Source organism: Peromyscus maniculatus, chromosome 1 (genome assembly GCF_049852395.1).
Source record: "Peromyscus maniculatus bairdii isolate BWxNUB_F1_BW_parent chromosome 1, HU_Pman_BW_mat_3.1, whole genome shotgun sequence".
In the NCBI taxonomy this organism is placed as follows: domain Eukaryota; kingdom Metazoa; phylum Chordata; class Mammalia; order Rodentia; family Cricetidae; genus Peromyscus; species Peromyscus maniculatus.
The window spans coordinates 51301061-51313455 of record NC_134852.1 but is presented as its reverse complement, the minus strand read 5'-3'; the positions used below and the strand labels follow the sequence as shown (position 1 = coordinate 51313455).

The 12395-nt window shown below is 45.1% G+C and overlaps 1 protein-coding gene and 1 non-coding gene across 3 annotated transcripts in view; both read left to right on the top strand.

Moving 5' to 3' along the window:
• The first annotated feature begins 2758 nt into the window (after positions 1-2758).
• The window catches only part of LOC143266970 (uncharacterized), a 44365-nt gene continuing 34728 nt past the window's right edge, over positions 2759-12395 (top strand). The window contains exons 1-4 of one of the 2 annotated variants that reach the window (XM_076543077.1): positions 2759-2940; positions 4807-4929; positions 8030-8197; positions 8740-11597. In XM_076543077.1, the coding sequence (XP_076399192.1) occupies positions 4822-4929; positions 8030-8197; positions 8740-11597 (3134 nt within the window). In that variant the 5' untranslated portion in view covers positions 2759-2940; positions 4807-4821. Of the gene's footprint in view, positions 2941-3414; positions 3740-4806; positions 4930-8029; positions 8198-8739; positions 11598-12395 lie in introns of those variants that run through there. The other variant, XM_076543116.1, reaches the window with a different exon arrangement.
• On the top strand, positions 7524-7630 carry LOC121826928 (U6 spliceosomal RNA). Its single transcript, XR_006069089.1, has one exon. It is a non-coding gene; the product is annotated as a U6 spliceosomal RNA (small nuclear RNA).

Here is a 12395-nt window from a genome sequence, read left to right as displayed (position 1 = left end):
AGAAAAGAACCTCAACTGAGAAAATGCCTCTATCAGACTGACCTGTAGGCATATCTATCGAGCATGATCTTGATTAATGATTGATGTGGGAGGCCCACATCACTGTGGGAGGTGCCACCTCTGGGCAGTTGGTCCTGGGTTGTTTATGAAAGCTGCTTACTGGTTGAGCAAGCCAGTAAGCAGCATTCCTCATGGCCTCCCCTTCAGGTCTTGCATTCAGGTTCCTGCCCTGAGTTCATGCCTTGCCTTCCCTTCATGATGGACTGTAAACTCTAAAATTAAATAAACCCGTTTCTCAACATCAACCATCAAAAAAGAAAATGCCCCCATAGACTTGCCTATAGGCTAATTCGATGGAAGCATTTTCTCAACTGAGGTTCCTTCTTCCTGGATGGCTCTAGCTTGTGTCAAGTTGTCAGAAAACAAGCTAGTCTAGGAGGGAATGAAAACCACAGGCCTGCCTGCAATCCAGCGGACATATTTGGACTGGAGTTAAATGTGACTATCAAGGGGATGTAGGATTTATAAGACTGGATGAGATGACCAGGGGAACGTGGGTGGAAAGAAGAATAGGGATTGAAGACTGACAGTTCAGGCAGTGAGAGGCCAGACAGAACTGAAGGAAGCAGGACATGGGACTGAGAAGGAACACGTCACTGGTTTCAAAGGAAACCAAGAAGCCAGACATGGTGGCCCACACCTTTAGTCCAAGCACCTGGGAATCAGAGACAGGAGATTTCTGTGAGTTTGAGGCCATCTTGGTCTACATAGCCAGTTCTAGGACAGCCAGGACTACATAGAGACAATGTCTCAAAAAACAAAAAGAAAACTAAGATGATATCATGAAGAGTAAGTCAAGAAAGTATAGCCGGGTGGTGATGAGTTCCAGGAAAGGCACAAAACTACACAGAGAAACCCTGTGTAAACAAAAAAAAAAGTATATAAAGGGATAGGGGAAATGATCTTTTGTGTCAATGACTCCTAGCAGGTTGAGAAAACAACTCAATCATTACATTTAGCATGGTGAAGCCAGCCATGTGTGGTGCTGAATGCCGCTAATCCCAGAAGTCGGGAGGCAGAGGCAGGCGGGTCTCTGTGAGTTTGAGGCCAGCCTGGTCTACAGAGGGAGTTCCAGGACAGCCAGAACACATAGGGAGACCCTGTCTCAAAAATACCAATAATAATAATAAAAATAATAAATTATTATTATTTTTAAGCATGGTAATTACAAGTAACCTTCCTCCCCCCTTAGTTTGAAAAACTTATTCTGATAATTAGTATTCTTGTACAGTAATAGGTTTTAAAGTCTGAGGTTGAGATAAACTGAGATCCAGACAAGAGAAATTCAAGGCATACTATAACTATTTTTAGTTCTAGAAACAATAGTCAGCAATATGAAGGGGGAATCAAAAACGGTGTGTAGCCGCCATAGTGGAGGGGGGGACTGCTCAATCTAGTACATACTCAAGGTAAGACAGGAATTTCATTTTTGAGATAGAGTCTCATTATGTAGTACTGGATGGCCTAGAACTACCACGTAGACCAGGCTGGCCTCAAAAACAAGGATCTACCTGCTTCTGCCTCCTGAGTGCTGGGATTAAAAAAAAGGCATGTGCCCCCTTGCCCAGGAGGATGGGGACTTTAATACTACGACCTCGGACACCAAGGAACACTGGCTAATGGTTAAAGCAGTAATGGGGGAAACTCCAGAGCTTGGGAAAGGTAGTACCTGAAAGAAATTTCCTCAACATAGTGGAATCTAGTCTTCTTGCTGCCCCGCCACTAAAGGCAGTGCAAGCGGCCATCCTCGAGGTTGTCACACCTACATAGTTCCATGGTGGCAGGGTGCGGTTCCCAAGCCAGACTGAAGGTCAGCCCTGTGGCAGGATGAAAGCCCCACGCAGGAGGAAAGAACGGAGCCTCCATGTGCTCTCAGTCAGCTGGGGGACCTCCAAGCCCCCAAAGCGAATAGCTCCGCCTCCCGCCGGCGCGGGCATGCGCATCTGCTGTCTCTCCCCTGAGCGCCTTTCATGGCCTAACCTACCCTCATGCTACACGCATGCGTGGTAGATGGGTGTCACAAACTTTCTATCAGGTGGTAACTACCCTATCTTGTGGTCTGTCTGCCCAAGCTGGTGGGAATGAGGTTTTTGCAGAACATGAAACGTATGATGGACCGAATGTGATTGATCTGGGCTAACCTCACACCCATCACCACTCCAACCCCATCCCGGAGAACACTAGTTTACTCCTGCCCTGCATCCCTAGGCCAGAGGATGGAGGGCCATGAGGCGAACCTGAGGTTCCCTCTCATTTATCTTCCAGAGACCCCACACCTATCCATTTGGGCTTTTGAAGCAGGGAGAAACGTGGGTCCCGTCCTCATCTCGATGCTAGGTTTGACTGTAGCTCCTCTGAGCTTGGTTCCAGGGTTAACACAACAAAGGCAGCATAGAAACCCCTGATAATCACCGAGAGCCCCTCCCTTACACGCCGGCGGCTGATGCAGGGCCTCTGTCACAAAGGCCTGCGTTTCCCATCCATGCATGTGCAGTGGCTTGGCGCCTTTCTCTCCGGCCCTGCCTCTAGTTGTGTGGCTGGGTTTTCCTTTCCTGGGGAAGGAAGGAGATATGGCTGAAATAGGGTTAGCAAGTAAAAATGTTGGGCAACCAATTAACATTTAATTTAGGCCAATTAACATTTAATTTAGGGAGGGGAACCCTGCAGTTCTGGGTGTTTTTTTAGGTTTTTGTTTGTTTGTTTGTTTGTTTGTTCTGTTAGTTGTGGTTGTTTTTGTTTGTGTGGGTCTTGGTTTTGTTTTGTTTTGCGAGACGAACTCTCACATATCCTGGGTTGGCCTACAACTTCCGAAACAGCAGAGGACGAAGAACTTCTTCACCTCCCGAGTACTGAGATTGCTGATGTACACCACCGTGTCCGGTACGCCATCAAACCCAGGGCTTCGATTGTGCTAGGCAAGCACTCTACCAACTAAGCTACACCCTCAGAACAAGCCCGCGATTTCTTTTTAGAACAAGCTGTGTCCTAGTAGCTAACATTCGAAGTTAATTATTTTATCAGCCCTACCTTAAGGCAGTTAGGTAATGCTGCACAGACAGGCCTTTAGAACAGTGTCGAGGCATGTAAACACAAAGTTTAATCATGCACAGCTCTTGCCCCTACCTCCAACAGAGGTCTCTCACCAGACTGTAAGACTCCCAAGACCAGCCCTCAGAAATCCACTGTCATGAAAGGCTACTCTAAATTCCCCTCCATTCTGCTGCAATATAATGCCGGCTTTCTAAGCTCATCCTTTTCCCTGTCCCCATGCCTCCCAGCACTGGCACGTTGGCTGGTTCAAGTTTCAGGTACTTAGGGAAGTTGGTGCTATCAGTGAACCCCACAGATGTGTGGGCTGGGGGAGGGGGCTTGGAGAGTCCAATGCATTATGATGTTGGAGCTGGTGACTCACCTTCTGTGGAAACCTGTAAGTGGAGTTTGTCTCTTGAATTAAGGGTATGTAGTCCTCTGGATGGTGAAGGTGTGGAGGGAATGGGGAGTGAATGGGAAGCCTATGGTATTGTACACTATTAGAAACTGCCAGGAGGAAGTGTGATGAATGGCATTGGTCCTTCTGAGATCATGACAATGTCTGCTATCTGTGAGATAGGACTATTGGGTCTGAGAAATCCAAAGAAAAAAGAGAAACAGTCAAGTGGCAGAACCGGAGGATATAAATGTAAATTGGTTGGACTCTGCTTCTGTTTCGTCTCTCGCTCTCTCTTGATTTCAGTATGGCCCTTTCACAGTGCCAGAACACTGGTTTTACAATGCATTAAAAATTTTTAATTGTAGAGCCTTTCAATTCTCTCTCTCTCTCTCTCTCTCTCTCTCTCTCTCTCTCTCTCCTCTCTTTTTGTTTTTGTTTTGAGACAAGGTTTCTCTGTGTAGCCCTGGCTGTCCTGGAACTCCCTTTGTAGACCAGGCTGGCCTTGAACTCACAGAGACCCTCTTGCCTCTGCCCCCTGAGTGCTAGGATTAAAGGCATAAGTCACCACCGCCCAGCAAGCCTTTTGATTTTCATTATCTGACTTTAATTTTTGAATTGCTTTAGTTGGCAAAAACCAACTTTTTTGTTTTTTGTTTGTTTTGTTTTTGTTTGTTTTGTTTTTGTTTTTTGTTTTTTGTTTTTTGTTTTTTGTGCCAGACATGGTGGCTCATGCATGAGGTAGGTCTCCATGAATTTAAGGCCAGCCTGGTCTACATAGTGAGTTCTATACCAGCCAGGGCTATATAGTGAGACCCTGTCTTAGGCAAGGGTGGGGGGTGGGGGAGAAAGGAAAATTCAAATCCTTGATTTGATTTTTGTTGTTTCAACACAGGATCTCACTATGTAGCTCTGGCTGTCCTGGAAGTCACTTTGTAGTCCAGGCTGGTCTCGAACTCACAGAAATCTGCCTGCCTCTGTCTCCCAAGTAATGGGATTAAATGGGATCAAAGGCATGTGTCACAGCTCCCAGCCTCACTTGTAACTGTTGAAGAGAACCCAGGTTGGATTACCAGCACCCACATGGCAGATCACAGCCATTTGTAACTCTGGTTCCAGGGAATCTGGTTCCCTTTCTGACCTCTCCCAGGTACCAGGCATACATGTGGTGCACACACATACTTGGAGGCAAAATGCTCATACACATAAACAGAGGAGTTTTCCCATTGATAAATACTTATTCCTCCCTCTGTAACTTATCTGTTTTTCTCAGTTCCCTTAATTTCCAGCCTGATGTCAGATGTTCTCATCTTTCCCAGGTTCTATACTCCAAGATGACTAAGAAGAACTGGAAAGTTTCTAAGATTTTGCCCTCATCTAGACTTATTCCTGAGTGGAAGAATTTGAAATCTATCATAAATGACATCTTGAATGACAGAGAGGTGATTTGTGGGAAAGCTATGCATGTGGTGGGCTGTTGGAATGATCTCTTCTTGCCATGGGAGGATGGGGCATGTGTAAGACATGAACATCCGTGGAGAGCTCCCTTCATATAGCCAAACAACTTTCTCTTCTACATTAGAACATTAGCATTAAGGGGCTGGAAAAATGGCTCAGGAGTTAAGATTGCATACTCTTCTCCCAGAGGACTGGAGTTCAGTTCCCAGAACCCACACCTGTGGCTCACAACTATCTGTAACTCTAGCTTGAAGAGGTCCAATGCCTCTAGCACACCCGTGCACCTACTCACACACAGAAGCAGAATGTTCCACTGGAGTTCAGTCTTGACATAGTTCAATGAATGAATGACTGCTGCATACATGAAGGTTCCCACATACATGTGGCACACACACATGCACATAATTTTTGTTTGTTTTTCAAGACAGGGTTTCTCTGTGTAGCCCTGACTGTCCTGCAACTAGCTATGTAGATCAGACTGTCCTTGAACTCACAGAGTGCTGGGATTAAAGGCATGTGGCACCATTGCCCACTGATACACATAATTTTAAGAATTAATAAAAATCTTTTTTTAAAAAAGATGAGCTCATTGAACTGGGTGTAGTGGGGTATACCTGTAATCCCATTGCTTGGGAGGCTGTCTTGTATATTAGTATAGGACCAGCCTTAATAATATACTTCCCAGGGGCTCAGAAGAGCTTCTCACAAATGGCGAGAATTATTTTCGGGAAATGAATCTAAGCACGCCAAGCTCTTTGTCCGTGTACTTTATTCCTCTGGGATAAGATCCTATCTACACAGCTACAGTTCTGTACTCAAGCCTAGATCTTTTCTTGTCTGATTTGTCTCTACCTTTATCTGCCGTCCCCTCTAAGTTCTATCTTAATTCTCTCATCTTAGTTCTGCCTCATCTAGGTCCTTCTCATCTCCTTCTTACCGGTCTAGTACTTTCCCATCTGACTCTTCCTCATCCTCCATCTCATCCTCAAGTTCTCCAGTCCTATCTTCCTCTCCATCTCCTTATACCTCTAAGTTCCTCCCGAATCTCTGAGGTGTTCAGTTACAAACCCAAGCAAGGCAGAACAAGGTCACCAGGCTTGAATTCTTATGGGGTCATAAAGGCAGGTAAGAATTTTCCTCAGGCAGTGACATCAGGCTTTCTTTTACAACCCAAACTGGGATTGGTAAAGGGGGAGGTCAACTGAGAGCTAATGATCAGTTAGTCAAGAAGGGAATTTATGTGTTCAATCTACATTCCTAGAAGTGGTTAGGTAAGAAATTAGGAGTCTATTGGTAAGGCTGTAAGAAAGGAGGGTGTCACCCTAAATTGCACAAGAAATAAAGCTATCCTCCTGACCTAAAAGACAGATGTTTCATTTGGCCTTGGATGCTTTAAGTCTGTTCTTAGAGAGTACAGAGGTTTCTCTGATAAGATACTTTTGTCCCTCCGGGCATGGTCCTGGCCAGATGACAGTAATTACAGGGAGGCTTGAACTGGGGTTCTGGCTGTGCATAGCTGTCAGCTCAGAAGGTTATCTAAATATTCCAGTAGTAGAGGGGAAATTATGCCTAATAAATGATGGAAAAGCTACAGTAGTACACAAGAAACTCATAGAAGGAAATGGCTAATAATCAAAAGTCAAATATCACCAAGGCTCCTTGAGCCTCAGCTTGACCTCTGGAAGGCCCTGGGCTTCTTCCAGGTATTAGCTTTGTCATAATCAGCTGAAATCCTACTTTATACATTTTTGCAGCTTGTAATAAGGCTAGGGCAGGATGGTTACAAGTTCCAGCCTGGGCTCCATAGTGAGACATTGCTTCAAACCAGCCAGACAGGGGCTAGACAGATGGCTTAGCTATGAAGAGCATTTGCTACTCTTCTAGGGAACCCCAGTTTGGATCCCACTACCCGATCAGGTAGCTCACAATCTTGTTTAACTTCAATTCCAGACGATTATGCCCTCTTCTGGCCTCCTTGGGCATTGCACACAGGTGTTGCACATACATATGAGTTTGCACATACAAAATATCCACACATATGAAATTTTAAAATATTTTTAAAATTAAAAAAAAAAAGCATGGCTGAGCAATAGAGTACTTGTCTAGAATTCACTAGTGAGGGGGTAGAGATGTGGCTCAGTGATAAAAGCTCTGCCTAGAATTCAGGAGGCTCTAGATCCAGTCTTTAGTATTGAAAAATCAAAAACAAACAAAACTATGAACAGAATCAACTAGCCATTCTCAACTAGGCTTTCTCATCTGAACCATGCAAACAGGAAATGGTTTGAGTAGCTGCCTCTCAATTTTCAAGGCTACATAACTAGAGAAATCCTTTTATTCCATGAGGGGATGGTAGGGCTTAATTTCCTTCTGGAACCTTAGTTAAGAAAGCCCAGAAGGGCTGGAGAGATGGCTCAGAGGTTCACTGGCTGCTCTTCCAAAGGTCCTGAGTTCAATTCCCAGCAACCACATGGTGGCTCATACCATCTATAATGAGATCTGGTTTCTCTTCTGGTGGGTAGGCAGAACACTAAATACATATAAATAAATAAATCCTTTAAAAAAAGGAAAGTCAGAGGTGCTTTCTTTGGCAGCACATATACTGTAACTAGAACTACACAGAGAAGATTAGCATGGCCCCTGCTCAAGGATGACACGAAAATTTGTGAAATGTTCCATAATTTTTTCTTTTAATTATTTTTATTTTTGTATAAATTGGTGTTTTTTGCCTTTATGTATGTCTGATCCCCTGGAATTGGAGTCCCAGGCAGTTGTGAGCTGCCATGTGAATGCTGGGACTCAAACCTGGCTCCTCAGGAAGAGCAGCCAGTACTCTTAACCACTGAGCCATCTCTCCAGCCTCTGTAATGTTTTTCTTTAAAGAAAGAAAAAAAAACAGAAGAATTCTGTTGTAGCCTGAGGCTAATTAGGGGAGAGGTGGTCCCCAAATAATGCCTTCCATTGGCAGGACAAAAAAATATCAGGCACCAATGAGCTAAACCAATGTTCACTAATCCCTCAGTGTTTATTTAATGAGCAAGTATCTGCTCATACTTCTTAGCATCTGTCATTTTTCTCTTTTAGATTCAGGAAGACATCAGGCGTAATGTGATTGTCCTGAGTGACCGGCACCAGACTCTGTACCAGGAGTCTTATCATTTACAGAAAAAGCTTTTTGTGTGCTTCTACTCTCTGGATGCCAACTATTTCATCGCCTTAAACTGGTTGGAACAGTATGACAAACAAATACAAGTAAAGCTACTTCAATTTTGCTTCTTCCTTCATAGTGCAGTTTATATGTCCCATACCTAAAATGTCCTTGTTTCAGAGTGAGAGGGATGCCTCTGAATAAATTCATATTATATGTTCACGCATTCATTCATTGAGACAGGGTTTTCCTATGTATTTCAGGCTGGCTTCAAACTCACTATGTGGTCGAAGTTGTCCATCTCAGCATCCTGGGTGCTGGGATTACAAGCTATGCCCCCACAGCTGGAAAATCAGTTCATTTTAATAGCTGGCTCCATGCTGGAGTTCAACCTAGATTATCGACCCCTTTACACTGATGACTTCCAGGCCCAAAGAATACATGTTCATCATAAAGTAGACTGAAGGCCAACAAAATGGTCTTGGGCTGGGGACTTCTATCATAAATCCAGTATCTAGTGTTAGGAAACCCCCAAAGCCAAATCCTTCCTCTATCTGTAAGAGGAGACAGCCATTTTTCCTTACAGCGCACTCCCGGGAGATGCTCTTCCCGCTTGACCAGGCTTCTGTTTCCCACCTTCTTCTAGACAGTACTATGGATACAGGAAAAAAATAAAGAAAAGAAAAGGATAGTCAAGAAGATGAAATTTCCCATGATGGCTGAAGTGCCACCCATCAAATCAATGGTCCACGCGAGCTCCCATCGCCTGTTAATAGCTTACTGCGACGACATGCGCCTGCGGCTCTTCGGAGACCACCGTCAGGCATTCGTCACTCTGAGCACAGTGCCTTGTCGTTTCTCCATCAGCTGTCTCTGCTATGACTCAGAAACTGGGGTGCTGTTTTCTGGTACTTCGGGAGCTGTGGTTACCTGGTTTATCTTAGCAAATGGCGAGGGCCTCCAGATGGCTCAAAAAGTGCCTGTGAGTGGTCGTGAGCTTGTACAGGACTTGTCCCTGAACTCATCCCTGGGCTTCCTGATGGCTCTGTGTGAGAGTGTGGTGAGGGTCTTTACCCAGGAGGGTCAAGGCCAGCTTAGAGAAGTGAAGACATTTACTTCGCTAACCAGCGGCTCCTCCCTCACCTGCTCCTGTACCTGTGTTTCACAGAACACCTTCTATGCTGGAAACAAGAACGGAGAGATCCATGCTTGGGGTATAGAAAACAGTAACTTCCTCCACAGCTTCAAGGCCCATTCCTCATCGGTGATGTGCGTCAACAGTCGGCCGGAGACCTACACCTTGTTCACGGCAGGGAGAGAGGGTTTGTTGAAGGAGTGGAACCTTGCTTCCGGGAACTTGCTGCGGCAGCTGAACGTAGGCACAGGTCTGCAACAACTGCAGTTTATGGATAACAACACGTTCTTCTGCCAGAGTGCCTCTACTTTCTCACTGAATCGCCTGCCCCACTTTTACAAGCTCTTCAATATCTGCGGCTCTGCTCCGCAGAAGATACAGAGGGTCCTCTGTGACCGAAACTGGACTCGTATCCTGTGTGCCACTGAGGACGGTTTACTGCGTTTCTTGTCTCCAGTAACAGGGGACCTCCTGGTTGTTACGTGGCCTCTGCTTATCATGGATAAGGCTGTGGCATGGGTCTATCACTCAGAGAGAGAGGAGCTCTTTGTAGCAATAGACAGTCCAGAGGTGCTGGTGTTTGATGTCACACGTTCCCCTTGTACAGCCAAATATATCGTGTGCACTTCAGAAAACTACAGAGATAAAGTAAAATGCCTGGCTTACGGGAGGTCCTATTTGGGCAATAGTAAAAAAGGACTGATATTCTGTGGGCACGAGAGCGGCATTGTGAGAATCTTGTCTAAGCACTGCCCTATTCGGACCGAGAACACTATCCACTCCGGGGCAGTGCTGGCCTTGTCTACCCCGGAGGGTTTTGAAGAAAATCCTTTACTGTGTTCCTATGGCAAGGACAAGTACATACACCTCACAAAGGTGGTGCGTTCAGGGAAGAACATGACCCTAGAGCCTGTCAGTAAAATTCTCTGTGTTTATCCCTTGAAACATGTGGTACTCTTGCCAGGTTCTGTGGGTGCTATCACTGAGCACTCCTGCTGGGTTCTCTGGCACTATAAAGATTTTCTAACATCACAATCAAGAGAAAATTTTATGTCGGGAGAGACAAACTGCCTGCACGAATGTGCTGTCACTTCCTTTGATGTCTGCCTCTCCCTGAAACTCTTTGTCACAGGAGCCACTGATGGATCAGTCCGGATCTGGGACTTCCGTGGGAAACTGGTAACTCAGTTTGACTCCGAACTGCATTTTGGTTCACCCTGCTTTGCCAACAATCGAGGTGACCTGCTTTTGACTTTCAACCAGAGCATCTACATAGTGTCCTGCCTAAAGTTACTCCCTCTTACTCGGCTGATGCACCTAAACACACTAAACATCGAAGATGAAGTAGAAGAAATCCCGAAGCCCTTCCTTCCTAGTTTCTTCTTTTCGTTTGAAGTGATATTTGTACCCAAATTTATGTACCTGGAACAAAGTGTTCAGGAACTTAAGGGGCTAGACACCCTTGTCAACAAACGGGCCATTGCTTTTGATGACACTGTGCCCCATGTTGTTGAGGAAGGCAAACAAATACCCATCACAGCTCACAAGAGACCTGGGTTGTACTTTGTGGAGGATAAGTATGCTGATACTTCTGACTCCAAGCAGATGTATCCTAATGCCATCCCTGCTCAGTTACACCTACCTGGCTGGGACGGGCTGAACATTTACCACATGTTCCAAAGCTTCTTTGGCCAAGGGCGGGAATGGCCCTTTGCTCCTGATTGCTACATCCCTAACTCAGTGATCCGTGGCCGCCTTTGGCCTAATGGTACCCCAGTTTTCTTGCGCTATGATCTAAGCCTATCCTACAAAGATAAGGATAAGGATGCACTTGAATTAAGATCCCGGTCACTGTCATCCGTGAGTCTAGGAGATATGGAACTGTTAAGTGAAAAACGGGATATGTACCAAGAGGAGAAAAGAGAATCCTATGGTATCCTTGAAAGCATGTCCAATAAAAGCTGGACAGGAAGAAGATTTAGTGATGGGCTTGTAGAAAATTTGGTAGAGACCATTCTCAACCTCACAGTTTACTGTTCTACAGAAAAATATAAGAAGTATTTTGGTGCTCTGACACAGATTTTCGCCAGTTACCAAATCCCTTCAAAGATGCGTATTGAGACAGCCTGCCGCCTGCTCAAGGATATAACCCATTACAACTCCGGTATCCGTGAGCTAGCCTGGGAGATGCTAGAGAGGCTGGGCTTCATAAGCCACGTTTTTACCCTTCCACTGACTACGGGGTTGATGGACAGTGATAAGATTGTGCGGACTAGGGTCTTATACCTCATGTCGAGATACACTGGCATCCAGACCAAGTCCATGCTGTTACACCAGCTAAGACGGCGAGATACCCTCCAAGAAATACAGTAAGTTGAATGTGAGCTTCCCTTTTGCTGATTCCTCTTCGTTTCCAGAACCTGACTGCTTCTTGCCCCATTTCTCAAATCCTTTGATTGTCTTCTACTCCCCTGCTCCACAACTGTTTCCCCACGGGCTGCCTAGTTGCTTCTGACAACTCTCCCCCCCCCCATCATTTCCTCACTTCTTTAAGATTCTTCAAAATTGCACCCAGCACAGTGATGCACACCTGGAACCCCAGCATTCAGGAAGATGAGGCAGGAGGATCCTGAGTTCTAGACCATTTTTTAAAAAAGGATTTTCAGGATTTAAGTTCATGTATCTTCCAATCGAAGAAGTATCTTGTGTCACCAAGACTATTCCATCTTCTTGTTCTTTCTTTTTCTGCCTTTATTATTTTTATTTGCTTATTTTTAAACTTCATGCAAGATTTTATTGCACTAATGTTGTCACATAATGGGAGACTTCTGTACTTTGTGTACAGTTATTCTTCGTCCCCACAGAAAGGCTGCTCGTGAACTCACCTGCCGACACAGGTCTGCCTGCAGCAGGGCAGGAGAAACGCCTCAGGGACTTAAGCTGAGAGCAAGACGCTGGTGAATGGCTCTTGTGCCCCGTATCAGCAATGTGTACAAATGTCTCTATTCCGATTGTGCTTTATTTTATATCTAGAATCCACTTATGAATGAGTACATACCATGACTGTCTTTCTGGGTTTAGGTTACCTCACTCAGGATGATTTTTTCTAGTTCCATCCATTTGCCTGCAAATTTCATGCTTTCATTGTTTTTCTCTGCTGAGTAGTA